This window comes from Sander vitreus, chromosome 23, assembly GCF_031162955.1.
Source record: "Sander vitreus isolate 19-12246 chromosome 23, sanVit1, whole genome shotgun sequence".
Taxonomy (NCBI): domain Eukaryota; kingdom Metazoa; phylum Chordata; class Actinopteri; order Perciformes; family Percidae; genus Sander; species Sander vitreus.
The window spans coordinates 14,481,778-14,499,491 of record NC_135877.1 but is presented as its reverse complement, the minus strand read 5'-3'; the positions used below and the strand labels follow the sequence as shown (position 1 = coordinate 14,499,491).

General features: G+C 40.3%; 2 protein-coding genes across 8 annotated transcripts; both read right to left on the bottom strand.

The window, feature by feature from the left end:
* Positions 1 to 30: 30 nt before the first annotated feature.
* On the bottom strand, positions 31 to 12,466 carry cracr2ab (calcium release activated channel regulator 2Ab). 4 transcript variants are annotated; one of them, XM_078281419.1, is made up of 18 exons: positions 12,032 to 12,466; positions 10,807 to 11,179; positions 9,361 to 9,472; positions 8,544 to 8,730; positions 8,263 to 8,409; positions 7,225 to 7,315; positions 6,875 to 6,970; positions 5,895 to 6,082; positions 5,566 to 5,637; positions 5,306 to 5,354; positions 5,115 to 5,197; positions 4,176 to 4,836; positions 3,901 to 4,036; positions 3,269 to 3,350; positions 2,475 to 2,589; positions 1,973 to 2,074; positions 1,255 to 1,331; positions 31 to 1,059 (listed from the first exon to the last, which is right to left on the bottom strand). In XM_078281419.1, exons 2-18 carry the CDS (start codon positions 10,957 to 10,959, stop codon positions 972 to 974), a joined length of 2,439 nt encoding a protein of 812 aa, XP_078137545.1. In that variant the 5' UTR covers positions 10,960 to 11,179; positions 12,032 to 12,466; the 3' UTR covers positions 31 to 971. The 4 variants fall into 4 exon arrangements, 3 of the variants coding, with proteins under 3 accessions (XP_078137545.1, XP_078137547.1, XP_078137546.1); XM_078281421.1 differs by having other exon boundaries at positions 4,176 to 4,743; XM_078281420.1 differs by having other exon boundaries at positions 10,807 to 10,969.
* Positions 12,467 to 12,562: 96 nt separating this feature from the next.
* Positions 12,563 to 17,388, bottom strand: ccdc59 (coiled-coil domain containing 59). Of its 4 annotated transcripts, none has more exons than XM_078281425.1 (5): positions 17,128 to 17,388; positions 15,867 to 16,117; positions 15,688 to 15,830; positions 13,190 to 13,298; positions 12,563 to 13,045 (listed from the first exon to the last, which is right to left on the bottom strand). In XM_078281425.1, the coding sequence occupies exons 1-5, from the start codon at positions 17,273 to 17,275 to the stop codon at positions 12,878 to 12,880; spliced, it is 819 nt and encodes a 272-aa protein (XP_078137551.1). In that variant the 5' UTR covers positions 17,276 to 17,388; the 3' UTR covers positions 12,563 to 12,877. The 4 variants fall into 4 exon arrangements, with proteins under 4 accessions (XP_078137551.1, XP_078137552.1, XP_078137553.1 ...); XM_078281426.1 differs by having other exon boundaries at positions 15,688 to 15,827; XM_078281427.1 differs by having other exon boundaries at positions 15,688 to 15,821.
* Positions 17,389 to 17,714: the final 326 nt, after the last annotated feature.

Below are 17,714 nucleotides of genomic sequence, written 5' to 3'. Positions count from 1 at the left end.
TTTTTTTGCTTCATGGAGTTCAGAAAGGTGTGAATTGTAATTTCTTTAATTGAGGATAAGTCAGAACAAATGCACTTTGGTGCTAGAATGAAACAGAAAAATGCCTTTAGAACAGTAACAAACACAGATGCAATATGTCATGTACCACTTTGTTTAGATCGGACAAATTAAGAATATGGGAAAAAAAAAAAAAAATGAACACGATGATGAATAAAATGTCAAAGAATCAGATTTGTCTCTCATGATTTTCAATTAAACAGCTATTTTAATGAATTCCAAATAATTTAGTTTAGTTTAAGATTCAACGTTAAATATAACTACATTAACACCAAGACGAACAGAGAAATTAAGACTGGTAAAGCTAGCGTTCAGTTATGAAAAAGCTACAGTGTATTTATGATTTCTCTCTTGGGTAAAGGTTATCGAAAGTAATTATCACATAGGATATGTTTCTATTTGAAATCATATAGACAGCACTACTGGGATTTGGCAACACATTATTCACAGGAAATGGTGCAGCACATTATTTTTTACTTTAGACAAGCTCTTCCTCTGAGCTTCATCATTTAAACTCGACAGACTTGACTGTAGGTTTCACGTTGGGCGACACAGCCCTTTGTGTCGACTTGAACATGTCATGCAATTCTGGGCCAAAATGAAGACCACTTGTTAACCCTTGTGTTGACTTTGGGTCACATTGGCCCATTTTTAATTTTTGTTTTATATCAGAAAAAATGGGACGTCGAAATAAGCGCTGAAAATGTGTAGAAGAAAAATGTTACAATTTAAAACGTGAAAAAGAGTCGTAAAAAACGTCAAAAAAAGTGTTTTTTTTCAAAGTGGACGGGAAGACAACACAAGGGTTAAAAGACACATTCTATGATCAAGTCCCAAGAATGATTTCATTGCCGTCTTTAAACACTGCAAAACGAACGTGATCTACGTAGAACTCGGTAAATTGAGTATACATGTTACTTGCAGCAGGCTTTCTTCTTTATGGGCTGAGCACTCAGAATGACTGTCGTGTCTCTCACCCTGTCCTCCTGCTCCATTAGCACTCTGAGTAAAGACAGAGACACAGGGAGAAGACTGCATGAGCCAACGCTGTTGCCACACACACCTTCATCAATCTCCTGACAAAAGGTAGTACAAAAGGCCATGTACGCCTCAGTAATTTTTATCATTCATCTGAAGACTGGTGTGCAATAAAAGTACATTATTATTACATTATTTCATTCACAGCATTGATCTTACCTGGCCAGTTGTGTCAGGGACTCGGTCACATTCTTGGCAGTGTAGGCACTGACCTCAAAGAACATCACCTTGTTTTCCTACACAGAACATATGCACAGAGAGTCAAGAAATCAAACAAAGGCTACATTTACATTGCTACGTTTTGGTTTGGTTTGGTGTGTTTAGCTCCAGTACAAGAACTAATCTCTGTTTAAACTAACACGCCCAAACCGCACATCTCATCAACATTCTCGTATACTGGGCATGCACATGCCGGGGTAAACAGGAGGCAGCATGTATACTCCACCCGTTGCTGGTAGTTGCCATGGTAACGTTAACAGCTCAGTCTCAGAGAACGAAACGTCATGACCCAATCAGGCGGCGAAACATTGGTGTCAGTGTCGGTGTTGCCAAAGGTCTCCGTTTGCGGCTGTTGAGACTGCAACACAACCCCCCCCCACCCGGAGATTCCAAACCAAAATGGGTCAGAAGTGTTTTCAAATGTCTCCGGTTTAGGGGCTCTGAAACGCCAGCGCAGTGTGAATGTGAGGTTTAAACGTAGCAAAAGATATTTGTTTTTAAACCAAAACTTAGCAGTGTATATGTAGCCAAAAAGACCCACCGGTGGTCATGATCGGAACTCTCAGCAAGTGTATCTTTGTGTTGGGATCGAAACAGAATTAGGATTTTGAGCGAGCACATAAAATAGAACGATCCACGAGCTTCGAATTAAACTTACATAAGCCAGTTGCTCGGCTTCTTTGAATGACACCTCCCTGTCTCCATCCATGTCCATTTTGTTGCCCAGAAGGAGGATGGGGATCCCTTCTCCTGCTGCTTCCTGAAAAAAGAGCAATCCAATGATATAGTATAGCCCTTTTTAACAGGAGACAAACTGACATGTCACAGTAGTAAAGCCACATGCGTACATCATAAAACTAACATTGGCTCACTGTCATGGCTTACTGGTACACTTGAATAGAACACAGCCATTGCTATTGTTATCACCTGTGCTTTTCTTACTATAACAAGTTAAAATGTCTGCTGTGAAGGTCTATAATATAAATAATAAAAAAAAAAACTTATTTAAGACTCAAAAGAATAGTGCAACATTTTGGGAAGACAAATCATTTTAAACTTGTAACTACTGAAAAGTATCAAGTAAAATAAAATACATCTTCCAACTCTTTGCATGAAGGAAACTAGAGATGCAGAGGACTTGGCTGGGTCAAAGGTCAGACCTGGACATTGGTGAGCCAGGGTTGCACGGCCTTAAAGCTCTCCCCCACGGTGACGTCGTACATCACCACCACACCGTCTGCTTTGCGAAAGAACTGCTTGGTTATGCTGCGGTACCTGCGTCAACGACACAGTTTGACTGTCACCACATTGACCTACTGAACACCACTACTAGTATTATATCATTGAAGTGCACCTAAACACTATTACTGAATTATTAGTATTAGTGTATTGAAAATATATTTATAAAAGTGTAACAAAAGTACACGACAATCCACTTTAACTGTGCGTATATTTCAACTAATCATACTTTTTAATAATAAACCAATTCTACATGAGTGGGTGTTGCTTTGTAGTGTACTTAGGAAAAAACACACTCAAGTACACTCAAAGTAGTATTTCCATTAGCATACTTATTTTAAAGTTAGTACACTAAAGTACTACTACAGGAATAACACTCTTTAAAGTAGTACAGTAAAACACAGTTAACATATTTTAAAAAATAAAAAAAGATGTGCTTCAAATGTACTTGATGTTTAAGTATACTGCAAGTATATTACAGTATACATAATTTTTTACCTGGGATTACCAAAAGACTTACTGCAACAATATGTCCAAAAAACTGTTAGGACATTACATTATTCATACTCGGTCTTTGTGTGTGTAGCAGTTTGTAAATGATACTAATTTCACTACTATATCTATTAATTACACGTTTATTTTCACTTTTTGACTAAACTTGCAAACTGATGGCTTCACTTGTTTTGTATCTGAAAAAAAATAAATAGAAACTCGCCTCTCTTGTCCTGCTGTGTCCCAAAGTTGCATGGCTACCTGCATATTGTCCAGGGTTAGGGTCTTCACACTGTAGTCAATACCTGATTAAGACACAATAAAGATCAATATATGGTGATAAATCATGATAAAATATATGGCTACACGTCTCATATTTAATTTGATTTGGATTATAGTCAGGTTTTTTTTCAGAGAGCAGCAAAGACAAAAAACGGCCAATAGGGGGGTCTGGCGAGGCGTGAGACTTACTATGCCTCATTCCAGAGGACAAAAGGCAGGGGCGGGGGGGGACGACAAAGTGGAGATAACAAGGCTTGCGTGACGATTGGGAAAGATGAAAGCAAGGAGAAAAATTCACGAGAAGTGACATAATCTGCAGTACAATGTGTGCCAGGGTTCTTAGACAGGCAGTGTGACTTCACAAGCCCTTTCATGTGATGCTAAGTAGCCCTCCGATCTTCAGTGCAAGCATCCATAAACACACACATAAGGTACACACACACAAACACACACACACACACACACACACACTTGTGCACACAAACACACGGCATTGGAATTTGTTCAAAACTTGCCTCTGACACTTTTGTACATACATGCAACCCAATATTATTACAATGTTTCTCTTCTCACCCACAGTAGCAATTGTGGAGGGGTGGAAACGGCCCTCACAGAAGGAGCGTAGCAGGGATGTCTTGCCTACACTCGAGTTGCCAACCAGGACCACTTTAAACAGACGGTCCGGGACAAACAGCGCTCCTTCTTTTGTCTTTTGAAGCAGATAACCAAAAAGAGTAAAGACAGAGAGACAGACATTCATTAGCATTTGGTTCATTACCTCTGCAGGTATTAACACATTTTTGTTAAGATCAAAACATGTCTGGAGCTCCAGAACTGTGTGGACCTACTTGCTGCGTCTCCTTCCCGACCGGCTGTCCTCTTGGAGACATGGCCGTCGTTTTTGCGCGGGTAAAGCGGGAATTCCTTGCCGGAGGGGTTTCTGCCAACACATGGGCGTGACTGGAGGGTGGGGTTGTTGTTGTTTCAACGTCACTCTGAGCTTCCTCTTCCTCCTCATCGTTCACCTCGTCTTCCTCCTCACTGAGCTGGTGCAGCAGAAAGTGAGGCCCTCCTTGGAGGAGGTGGGGCAGGTGGTCCTCCTCGATGGAGATGACACGACGGAGGGGCCATCCGTCCAGAGGGGCGTCCAAGGCTTCCTCTTCCACCCCGGTCTTCTTCTCGATTTCCACTTTCTTCGCTCTTTCTCTGTCCTTCCCCGTCACCCGCTTAGTGGCGGCCATCTTGCCCGGTGATTTTTTGGCCTTTGCCTTCACATCGTGCACTTTAGTTGGAGCGGGGTTGGTGTAACCGTTGGCTAAGCCCGAGTTTTTCCTTGCTGTAGGGCGTTGTTGACATGTGGGGGCGCTAACATTAACGGTGGAGGGGGAGGGGCCGGTGATGGTGGTGTCATCCTCACTACAGGAGGAGGAAGCAACAAACACGATTTGAAGGTGCTCTATAGGCAAGGCCTCCAGAGACTGATAGGACCCATCCACCAACAGTGGGGCTCTTTAAAAAACAGAGGAGAAACAGAGGATATACTGGGTCAAGTCACATGACTGAGACTCAAATCTCGAGGCCAAAGCACTCAAATGATACTGATTTTGGTCTCATCTCAACAAAACAAGTTAATTCAGGTAACTGTCTGACTGTCCGATATCCTCTGTTTTTCCTCCTTTGATACATGATTTTCACATCAAACTGAGGCGGAAATTCTTCTTTGTCACACAGGAAATACTCTAACAGATGATTTATGTTAAGGAGTATTTGGGAGATAAATGAATCACCTTCTTGTCGGCTGGCTGGTGTCATCAAACACATTGTCGAGGCCCGCTCTCTGTTTCTGCTTCTTACGGAGGGAGTTTCGAGGCTTATTGAAATGAAGGGGATGTATGTTTGTGTTACAGAGTTGTTTTATCAATCAGGTGATGCCATGTTGGATGCTGCAGCAATGCAATTAGATTAAATGTATACTCACTACGCCGCAGCATATGTCTCGCTCATCTTTTAAATGTTTGTTCATCTCCCTGGGAAAATTGAAAAGAAAGATGCATGAGAAAGATGGAATCTGCTGTGAAAAGGATGCATTGAAAAGCACCAGAGTTGTTGCAAAACCTTGAACTTACTCGGCAACCACACGTGTGAGGTTTGCCAATTAGAAATTAACCAGAAGCCAAAAAGATTAAAACCAACTACTAACCAGGTTTGATATGTGCTCATGGAATGTCCTGATTGTACCTGAGGAGATCAAGTTGCTTCATGAGACTTTGCTTCTCTCTCTGCAGTCCCTCAGTTACTCTGTACATTTCCCTGAAACAAGACAGAACTCACAATATTCAGCAGAAGTACAAGTGAGTATGTTCAATTTTATTCTATTCAATTTATAGTGTCAAATCATCAACAGGCGTCATCTCAGGACACTTTACAGATAGAGAAGGTCTAGACCACACTTTGTAATATACAAAGACCCAGCAATTCAACAAAAAAGTTGTGTGTTTGTAGTCTTAGAAACCGAATGTAAGGAAACACTCACAACTCAAGCATGTGTAATAGGTGTGTATACCCACATCTCTTTCTCCTGTTGCAGCTGGGCGGCCTGCTCCTGCAGCATGGCCAGCTGATCCTGGGCCAGCGCCAGGTCCTGGCTGGTGCTCTCCAGCGCTCGGGACAGCTCTTCGTTGGTCATCTTGAGCTTGACGTTCTCCACGTGGCTCTCCTGCTTCTCACTGTTCAGCTCGAGGCACTGGAGCTCTAACTGGAGGGAGAGGGAAATGTTCACAGAAATGAAATGCACTAATGCTGGGTGAGTGTACTTAAGGTGCATCTACAGTGGAAAATTAACTGTATGGCTGCTGTTTAAACCCCTCCCTACAGCACTTGTCAACTAGTACCACACTTCACCATAATCGCAGGGATTCTGATTTGACTAACATTTTAGTGTATAATGTCTTTGTCAGATGTTTCAGCATTTTGAATTTGACTTTTATTTGACACCTAAGAATAGTATCCATCGTGCATTATTTTGCCAGGAGTTGCACCACAAAGCCATTTCTTGTTTAAATATAGAGTCAATCATTTCAAATGAATGTTGAATATCTACATGTTGTGTGAGGGGATGTTGTTGTCATTTAACTTGAGTCATGAGATGGCTTGGGAACAGCCTCCCGTCCCATATTAAGGCATGTTCTACGACTGAAATCTTCAAATCTAAATTAAAGCCCCTTTTTTTCCACGTCTGAGGCTGCCTGCCTTCTGTCAAGCCACCTCCTGATCTGTATTTTTATTCCCTGTACTGCTTTTAAGCCATTGCTGATTTAATTCACTCTCCTAACTTCCTTCTTTTTTGACATTGGTTTTACCATGCAAGTTGTTTTGTGATGTTGTGTTTGTTATGTACTTTTTTATTCATGTAGCCTGCTGTTGTTTATCTATGTATCAAGGCATATTTCACCCCATCTGCCCTGGTTGTAAAGCACCTTGGGTCAGCCTATGCTGAATGTGCTATATAAATAAAGATGACTTGACTTGTAAAGATGCACTTACTAACCCTTTTCTGCTTCTGGAAAATAAGTTCCAGCTCTTTCTCCTTTGAAAACAGTTGGTGCTCCAGGTTCTGGCTGCGGGACTGAAGACGCTCAGAGTCCTGCATGGCCAGAAGAAGAAAATGTTAAAGGTCAAATGGGTTAAGGAGTAGGCACATGATTAAGATCCCCTCCAGACATATACAAATTCTGCACATTGAATGTCAAACATCCACGTTGCAAAACAATAAGCAAAACACATTTTTGAGTGGAAGGCAACTTTAAACATCTTGCCATACCAACATTTTGTGCTGTTCTTTTGTTGTTGAAGGAGATGTTGCTTTCGTGGGTTTTGTTTGTGTTGCAGCTCTTTTACCTTTAGTATCAGCCTGTCTTTCTCGTTTTTAATCTGCGCCTCCATCTCTTCGTATAAATAACGGATCTCACTGTCATGTGTTGCAGCCTTCCTGCAGAGAGGGACGGCAGAGACATTACATTAAGGTAACTGGTGAATAATTGAAAGACGTGAAGTACGACATAACATAATATATAGGAACAGAACAGCATTGTTGTCTAGGGTTGAGCTTAAGGCTGTATCTGCAATTACATGTAAATACTTGAGCTCACACACCTACAGACACACAGCAACTGAGCTTCATTTTTTCAAAAGAATACTGAGTGGTATTTACATTCCCTCTGACAATTGTTAAGACCCAAACAGCCAATTAGTAAAGTCTAGAGGAATAACAAGCTGTTACACAGTACCATGCAGTGCCATGGGAAAACTATGCATGTTTTACAAACAGCCTAAAATCACTCTATTCTCTGCACACAGACACCTGCAATTTGACGTTCCCTTCAAACATGTTCCTCGTGAATCTATGAAATATGTTGACCATGACATATAATATATACTGTATATATTATTGCTTTTCATGCCCCCTGAGGCATTGTTTTAATGGATTTCCAAAACAGCAGAATGTGGTCAGACTTTACAGCGTGCCTCCAGATTAGTGGTCATTTGACACGGACAAAGGGGTCGTTCTATGTAGAATTACAGGTAAATCCATGCAAACAGTCTCAGGCTGTAATGTAAACACACACAGTAATACACACAAACACACACACACCGTTGTATCACAGATCCTTCAGGCGACTAATGACAGAGAAGGACATTTGCTATTTGTGGTACATAAAGTACAGTACTTAAACACTTTAAGTGTGGGAACCAATTTAGAAATGTGGCATTTTTAACCCAGGATCCACCCCCTCCCCCCCTTCCATTCCCTTTCTTCCTGTTGTCCTCTGATTTTTTTTTAATTCCATCTCTCACACTTGGCAAGAATAAAGAGTAAGACACCACAGTTGAAGGGAATACTATCTTTATGAGTGCATGTGTGTCCTGCCGTACTACCTCTGGAGGGCGCTCTCCATCTCTTTCCTCTCCTGGTGGGCCTCTTTAATCTGGTGAGTGACCCTCGCCAGGAACTCCTCAAAATTGGACAGGAGGTGAGGCTCGTCTCGCCTGAGCTGGGCCCAAAGACTGCGCACCTCGCCTGGACTGGAGATAGGGAAAAGGAGAAGACATGAAGAGGGTTTCTTCAAGTATGAATTTTGGCAGTCACACAGCAAGATTCCGAGCACAAAACACACCAAAATACATACTGATTAAAGACTTGCAGTGATAACACTCACTCCTCAAAGACATTACTGGCCCCCAGGCTCTCCAGCAGCATACAGAAGTGCCCCTCCTCCTCGTCAACTCCTGACAGCTTGGCTTCCCATTGGCTCTGATAAAGGGCTTCCTTGGCCCTAAGGACAGGGACAGGGGCCTGATTTTGGTCATCGGTCACAGAGATCCTCCGGCCATGCAGGAACTGACCTGAGATACACCCACACAGCATTTAAATCACCTTAGTAGCTTCTGGACATTAGCTTTAGCTTGACGGTAAATACAATTTCCAAAACATACGGTCATCTTTCCTGTTTAGCACTTGTGCAAAGGCACTTAATGCTTATAATTTTAAAGCGGGACTTTGTAACTTTGGAAAAAAGAAATAACATTTTTTTCACACAAATAAAAAGGTGAATTCATACCTTTGCTTGATATAATACACTTTTTGTTGCTGCAGCCTTAACTTACATGTATGACCAGTAGCTTATGGTGGCTTACTGTATGTTGCAATTGTTAGCAAACTTTAGATAGATGTTGTGTAACTAACATAAGTGAGTTCAGTGACATTATGACCCTTGTGTTACTGTTACACTATGTTTTAGCATGTATTATTGTCCTTTAATTTTCACTTGTAGCTAAAGTGGCCTCTGTTCATCTAAAATTACAGTCTAGCTTTAAACATTTATAGACTTCAAACCCAAAACGAAGGGCATGACATGCATTTTATTTTCCATGAAAGCAACTATCTGAATTACTTTCTTGATGTTCCACAACACCATATTGTCTGTGACGGATCAAAGTAAGCTGTATAAAGGCCTCTGACGGCAGGAGACCTACCGAATCCAGAGGAGAATGCCTCCAGCGTGAGGTAACCAGTGCCGTCTGTATCCAGAGAGTCAAACACATCCTCCAGCTCCTCCGCAGACAGAGGCAGCTCTCTGTGGAGCCTCTGCCAGGAAAACATAAACACGCAGGACATTTAAAATGCTGTCGTACTGAACTGAACAGTATTTATCAGCAATACAAAACATGAGCCACAGTTGTACCTATGGATGTGGTTTGGAGTCACATTAGAAACCATTTAAAGTAACACTAGAACTAGTATATAATCAATAAATGTCACCTACAAATTCTGAGCTATACTGTCATATCTGGCTCTGTATTGTTAGAACTAAAACACACCTAGCGCAGAATAAGCACTGGCAAAAAGTGGCTGCTGTATGTGTCACTGAACAAAGCTTCTCTTGGAAACCCTCAACACTAACAACAAAAGGCATGCTGCTCACAAGGGCCCTGTCCTAATTAACTGACAACACAGCTTGGACATTATTAGCGCTTTGAAGAGGCTCGAGTGTATGGTTTTTGCCAGTAAAATGATGTGTGTGTGTGTGTGTGTGTGTGTTTAAGAGTTAGTTGAATCTATACTCATTAACATTTCCATTAATGGTGCTACTCTGCCACTTCACCGGCTGTTCAGAGTGTGTTGAGTGGTTGAAGAGCTTTCTTTTACAATGGTGATATAACATGAAAAAAAATAATAATCTCAGAATCAAGTGATAATGGCAGCTGTGGCACTAAGTGTTTCTTGCTTGCCATTCACATTACAGCACCACGGGACACTTAATTATGCCACAGGTAAATGCGTGTCCCGTTCGACCTATTGTTCTTCTTAGCGGAGGCTTAATGCATTCACAGAGCATCAGTAGATTTTAAAAGAAAGAATGTGAGACTTTAAAGAATGAGTGTGACTAGGAAAAACAAACCTCTCTAACGATAATGTTTGTGCTTTAAAGTAGAAATGTAGAGCTGAAACAAGTAGTCAATTCATTAATTAGTTGATTGACAGAAAATTAAATGGCAACAACTTTGGAAAATAAAAGGCCAAAATGTGCAGGTTCCAGCCCCTAAAATGTGCATAATGTATATGTTTTGTTGTCTTATATGATAGTTAATTGAATATCTTTGTGTTTAGAACAGTTTTTTCGGACAATTAAAACATTTTCAAGACATAACTTTGAGCTTCAAGAACTTCTAATGGCCATTTTTCAAAAATGTCTGTCCCTTTAAAAGACCGAACAATGAATTGATTAATCGATAATGTATTCAGCAGATTCATCTGCCAAATGAATCCAAGATTGGAGCTCTTAAATCATGCCATCGATATCTCTCCTGATAAAACTAAAACTAACTGGACGTTAGATCTCCAATAGTGTGCAGACTTTGCAAATGCTCCATCCAACTTCTCACACACACACACACAAACACACACACAGCTTCTCTAACCCTCATATCGGTGCGGGTAATGAAGCCTTTGCCCTCCACATCGCAGGTCTGGAAGAACTCCTTGGTCTTGTCCAGCAGGGCGATTTGACCCCAGTCTGAGCGCCTCCTCCCTGGGCTCAGGCCGAAGCCGTTCACCTTGCCTTCCTCCTCCATGTCTGGGATTCTTTAAAGGAGCAGCACGGTGTGTTAGTTGCATGTACTTCAGTTGCAGTCAGGAGTGGAATCAGACATCAGGCCTCCTCACTGGCCCTGTAGCCTGTGCTCTGGGGCTCTTACAGTCGCCATGACGACAGAGACAGGAAGTAGCATCAGATGATGAGATCACTGATAACGTTTTGTGGCTAATACATACACTCAAAACTGGTGGCAGGTCCTGTGAGACAGAGAAGAAACAGTACAAATACACTTCTTAGCTAAAGCTGACAGAAAACTAGTGGGAAAATGTCTGCTTACACAAGTGATCAGAACATTATTGCAAAAGTACCACATCTTTACTATACAGTACTTCCCTTTTCTAATAATCCAGGAACAAGTACCTCACAAAGGTATGTAAACACAGTGTAAAAGGATTATCTTAATACCCAGCCATATAGAACACATGACAGCATAATGCCTGCAAGACTGCAGGAGCCAAGAGGCAGAGTCACAGCTAAAAATCGGAGCTATTATGTATCGCCCAACAGTGGTTTCTTGTTTTGTCATCACAACTTCATGATGACTCAAACAAGGTTTTAAAGTACTGTCTTTTTTGCAGTTAAGGGTACAGGGTACAGTTTGTAAAAATATGAGAAGCAGATACGTGATATTAAAGTCAAGATATGTGAACTAACCTCTTGTGATGGAAAAGTGTGTTTTATTTGTTAGTAAGATGTTGGGTTTTAGCTAGACATTAAATACATTACACTCCTCTTAGTATCCTCAAAGGACTTTTTGAACACAAATACATTCTCCTCTATGCACAGGCCTCAACTGTGTTACCCTTTGCAGTATATTGCTGTAAAAAAAAAAGTTTGAATCTTCTAAATATGCAGTATGAAGGATAAGGAAAGCATTGGGTCTTTCTTTACAAAAAAACAAAACTAGTGGCAAATTCTTTCTGCTCCCAACCTTCCTACTTTAACCAGATACACATAACATACTTAACATTTTAACATACTTAAAATGAACTACAAATGGCTTTAGTGTCTTTCTTTAAATAAACCAGCACCAGAAGGAAAGGTCTTACCTTTTACAAATGATAAGCACAAGAAAGTGAAGCCTTTTTCTGCTCAGTATCAACAGAGCAGCGGCCGCGCTCTGTGTTTAGGAAGTCTCGCCTCACAGATGAATGTTAGAGAAGTCATTCTGCAACCATGTGATGTCATGAGGAAGCGGCCGGAGGCTTTAGCAGCCTGCGTTCACACATTGCTCCCACAGTGAGAGAGAGGGTTGCAGGGTGAACTCTCTTCAAGCTGGCTACATGTTTGCATCATGTTTATATCACCTGTATCTATGATGACAGCAGACTCAAGACCACTAGTATATTGAATGTTAATGTGTTATTGAAAAGAGGTTTTCATTAGGAACAAAAAAAGCATTATGTTTTGGCATTAACAAAGTTGAATTAGAAAATGAATGTCATTTTTAAGGCTTTATAAAAGCAAAATGAGTTGACTACAGATGCTACTTTACTGATTATTGAATGATTGTTTTGTGTCATGGTAATTAAGCTACACTGAAAAAAGTGTTGGCCATGTGAAATGAACAGTTCTTTACAGGAAGCTAAAACATTTATTGATTCAAAAATATCTTACATGAGTATGTTTTCCCATCTCTTCATGTTTTACAATGCCACCTGGTGGTCTGAGATTAAAATGAGCCACAAAAAATCCGCGAAAATACCGGAAAAGAAAACCTGCAATACAGAAGTAAAGAGACAATCTGGTTTGAGATTACCACTCTACGTATAAAAGCATCACTGAAAAGAGTGTGAAAAGCACAATCCTGAATGTCCTCAGGTCATCTTTCTCTGTTTTTTTCTCAAAAAAAGTGAAGGTCCAGTCTTTTCTCCAGTACAGCTCTGACTTTGGAGTCATTTCCCAGTTCCTTGGGTGATCTTTTGAAGCAAATACTCCATTTGGAGATTGAGATTGGGCTGTCCTTTCTTGGTCTTTTTGCTCAGCATCTGAAACGTCTCCAGCTTTTTCTGTTTGTACTTCTGAATGGCTTCTTCTCTCTGCTTGTTGTTCTTAATGTATTCCTGGGATTTCACAAAAAAATAAATGCAAAAAGAACAAGACAACCGGTCAGTAGAAAGTCAGACTGTAATTTGATGTCACAAAAAATTAAAACTGTGGACTAATTTGTTAATTCTTTGGGTAATAGTTAACAATAAACAATTTACCTCTTTCTTCTTTTTCCGTTTTTCTGTAATTGATTCAAATTCCTCTTTTGTCTTCTGGTAGGACGTCTTCTTTAGCATTTTCTTCCTCATGCGGTTGCTCATTGGAAGACTAGAAGAGAATATTATGAAGGGAGTATTACTCTGCATTTCCCAATCTGCATGAAAACATTAACAGTAGAAGAATAAAACAAATACTGAAAATGCACTCCAGTTTAGACAGTTTTATGTTTCCACTTAAAGTGACAGATTTCTGTCTTTAGATTGTAAACATTTATAGTGTTCTATGAGACCTTAGACACTCAGTGGATGATATCAAGTAAAAGAATGCATTGTTGTCAATCTAACAAAGCAATGATGAGCATCTAACACATGATGATACATATATAGAATCAGAAAAGGATTTACTGCCAAGTATGTAACACTTATAAGACATGTGCTTGGTGGTTGGTGCATACATAAACAAACATATTAAACATTTATATGAAATAAACAACAAATTAGAGCTGGGCAATATATCGATATTACAGTGGGGCAAGAACGTATTTAGTCAGCCACCAATTGTGCAAGTTCTCCCACTTCAAAAGATGAGAGAGGCCTATAATTTTCATCATAGGTACACTTCAACTATGAGAGACAAAATGAGAAAAACAAAATCCAGAAAATGACATTGTAGGATTTTTAATTAATTTATTTGCAAATTCCTCAGGAAAATAAGTATTTGGTCACCTACAAACAAGCACGATTTCTGGCTCTCACAGACCTGTAACTTCTTCTTTAAGAGGCTCCTCTGTCCTCCACTCGTTACCTGTATTAATGGCACCTGTTTGAACTTGCTATCAGTATAAAAGACACCTGTCCACAACCTCAAACAGTCACACTCCAAACTCCACTATGGCCAAGACCAAAGAGCTGTCAAAGGACACCAGAAACAAAATTGTAGACCTGCACCAGGCTGGGAAGACTAAATCTGCAATAGGTAAGCAGCTTGGTGTGAAGCAATCAACTGTGGGAGCAATTATAAGAAAATGGAAGACATACAAGACCACTAATAATCTCCCTCGATCTGGGGCTCCACGCAAGCTCTCACCCCGTGGGGTCAAAATGATCACAAGAACGGTGAGCAAAAATCCCAGAACCACACGGGGGGACCTAGTGAATGACCTGCAGAGAGCTGGGACCAAAGTAACAAAGGCTACCATCAGTAACACACTACGCCGCCAGGGACTCAAATCCTGCAGTGCCAGACGTGTCCCCCTGCTTAAGCCAGTACATGTCCAGGCCTGTCTGGAGTTTGCTAGAGAGCATTTGGATGATCCAGAAGAGGATTGGGAGAATGTCATATGGTCAGATGAAACCAAAAAATTGAACTTTTTGGTAAAAACTCAACTCGTCGTGTTTGGAGGGGAAAGAATGCTGAGTTGCATCCAAAGAACACCATACCTACTGTGAAGCATGGGGGTGGAAACATCATGCTTTGGGGCTGTTTTTCTGCAAAGGGACCAGGACGACTGATCCGTGTAAAGGAAAGAATGAATGGGGCCATGTATCGTGAGATTTTGAGTGAAAACCTCCTTCCATCAGCAAGGTCATTGAAGATGAAACGTGGCTGGGTCTTTCAGCATGACAATGATCCCAAACACACCGCCCAGGCAACAAAGGAGTGGCTTCGTAAGAAGCATTTCAAGGTCCTGGAGTGGCCTAGCCAGTCTCCAGATCTCAACCCCATAGAAAATCTTTGGAGGGAGTTGAAAGTCCGTGTTGCCCAGCGACAGCCCCAAAACATCACTGCTCTAGAGGAGATCTGCATGGAGGAATGGGCCAAACTACCAGCAACAGTGTGAAAACCTTGTGAAGACTTCTGTCTGTGTTTGACCTCTGTCATTGCCAACAAAGGGTATATAACAAAGTATTGAGATGAACTTTTGTTATTGACCAAATACTTATTTTCCACCATAATTTGCAAATAAATTCATTAAAAATCCTACAATGTGATTTTCTGGATTTTTTTTTCTCATTTTGTCTCTCATAGTTGAAGTGTACCTATGATGAAAATTACAGAACCTCTCATCTTTTTAAGTGGGAGAACTTGCACAATTGGTGGCTGACTAAATACTTTTTTGCCCCACTGTATATCGATATCGTGATATGAGACTAGATATCTAGATATAGACTAGGCTGCATTACAGACTGTTGTAACTGTTCTATTATTTGCCTTTACCCACTTAGTCATTATATCCACATTACTGATGATTATTTATCAAAAATCTCATTGTGTAAATATTTCGTGAAAGCACCAATAGTCAACACTACAATATCGTTGCGGTATCGATATCAAGGTCAAAAATATCGTGATATTTGATTTTCTCCATATCGCCCAGCCCTACAATAAATACAGGAACAAATATACTAAATAGTTATAATATAATAATATATACAGTATATAACGATCACTTAAAGTCACTTTGTTTTAGAGCTGTGAGTCCAGAATGTTTTCTCACCTGTCTTTCTCGGAGGCTGCTGTTGGTTCAGGGTTCCCAGTGACAGAATCTGTCCGATCAGATCCACCAGTAACTTCTGGATCAGCATCATCATCATCATCATCATCATCATCATCAGCAGCAGCAGCAGCAGCAGCAGCAGCAGCAGCAGCAGCAGCAGCAGCAGCAGCAGCAGCAGCTTCATCATCCTTGTCATCTATCTCTTCTCCCTTCTCCTGCCCTTTCATTCTCAGCTTACTCCTGTTCAATCTATTGGTCCAGGCCTCGTTCTTCAGTTTCTCTGCCTCGGCCATGTATAGATGCCTGAGGTGTTCTGGGTACTCCTCCTTGTACAGCGATTTGGACTCAGGGATCTTTTTCTTCTCCTTCCGCAGCAGCTTGTTGTACTCATGTTGGACTTTTTGCTTCCTCTTTAAAGCAAACCCCTGACCTGAGGACAGAAGACAAAGGCATACCATGCTATATTAAGTTGACACTTTCTTTAAATGAAGGGATGCTTGATGGACATGTGTCTGCCGAATGTATTAGAAGATTAGAGATATTGAGCAAAACACCTAAAAAGCTACGATCAAATTTTGTCATGTGGAAATGCCAGTTTAAATTGAGAGATTTCCTAGTTGAGTTTGGCAATAAGGAAAAGTTATATCTCATTTCCTCTTCTTCTGAAGGTTAAAGAGGTCAGCTTTAAAATTGTAAATGAAATCTACCCAACAAACGAATTTTTAAGACTGAGATTCAATTTTGATACAAATAACTGTGTTTTTTTGTGAAAAGGAAATTGAAATTGTATTTTTTTAGTGTGAGTCGGTGCATTCTTTCTGGAGAGATCTGCAGAGCTGGTTACAGAGCAGGGAAATTGAGATACCACCTCTGACAGTGAAGAATATACAGTTTTTTGTTCTCAACAACTTGGTGCTTTTAGGAAGACATTTTATACATAAATGTAGATATTTTAAGACCAAACCCTCCCTGTGCCATTGGAAGAATTAGTTCAATCTTTTGTGTAAGTCATTGAAACGGGTTAAGGATAAAAAAGCCCTTGAATTGATTTATTTACTTGAAACTCTTAATTTAATTTGAGATTAATTTTTGAGAGCCCATTCTTTTAATTTTCTCTTATTTTATTTTATTTTATTCTTTATGATGACTTGTTATGTATACGCCCCCAGGTTTTGTTTATATGCTCGACCCGAGGCCAAAGTTCTTTTTTTTGAAGTGGATATGTAAATATTCCTTATTTGTTTGTATATCTGTATTCTGAATGAGTGAATAATAATAAAAAATAAAAAATAAAAGTTGAGTTTGGCATCATGTTATAGATAATATATAAATAGATGTATAACGTTAGATAGGCTGTGCCCCATTGTTGGCTGTCGTTCTCTTTAAATGCAGCTGGGTGAATGAACCAAATGATCTAAGTACTGTTTAGCAAAAACGTACCTTCCTTAACACTGCCTTCGTATACTTTGTGCTCGGGGACCCATTTCCTCTTTTTCTTGACACCCTGTGCGTTATTTTTTGATTTCTTCCAGTTGCCATCTTTCGCGGTGAACTTCTTATTCTTCATTTTTTGATCTGTCGGTGCCATTTCAGTTAAATCTTGCCAGGAAACGTGAATTGTTTACAACTCTCACGCGTGGCTCAGGGTTCAGGCTGTTTAGACTGCATGCCATTTCCTGACAGACGCGGTGTGATGACGCGAAGACTACAACGCAGATATGAAAATCGATTACGGAGCAATTTCGATCAAATGTGTTTACATTTCGAGCGATTCGTTATAAACGAGGACATTTTTAAAGGCATGTCATCGTGGACAATTATACACATCAACCGGTGTCTTAATAACTGGACGAATTGCTTGAATTGATAACTTAAAATTTATTTTTGAATCTGGTTAATAATCAGATAAAGATATGTTATAAAATATATATAGTAAATATTCATAACGAGCCGCTAAGTTTGTCTAAAAGTCCGCATTTTGGCACACCCTAAATGCCTCCCCTTGGCTTGTATGTATGCTAACGTAT

Bases quoted from the DNA above. Each gene is read 5' to 3' on its own strand.
- cracr2ab (XM_078281419.1), bottom strand. From the start codon at position 10,959: ATGGAGGAGGAAGGCAAGGTGAACGGCTTCGGCCTGAGCCCAGGGAGG. The intron at 2,590-3,268 runs GCGAGTTTCTAT...TCGTTGACGCAG, and splicing joins GACACAGCAGGACAAGAGAG to GTACCGCAGCATAACCAAGC. The intron at 1,332-1,972 runs GTAAGTTTAATT...TGTTCTGTGTAG, and splicing joins AAGCCGAGCAACTGGCTTAT to GAAAACAAGGTGATGTTCTT.
- ccdc59 (XM_078281424.1), bottom strand. From the start codon at position 17,275: ATGGCACCGACAGATCAAAAAATGAAGAATAAGAAGTTCACCGCGAAA. The intron at 13,299-15,687 runs GTGAGAAAACAT...ATTCTCTTCTAG, and splicing joins GCAGCCTCCGAGAAAGACAG to TCTTCCAATGAGCAACCGCA. The intron at 13,046-13,189 runs GTAAATTGTTTA...GTGAAATCCCAG, and splicing joins AACGGAAAAAGAAGAAAGAG to GAATACATTAAGAACAACAA.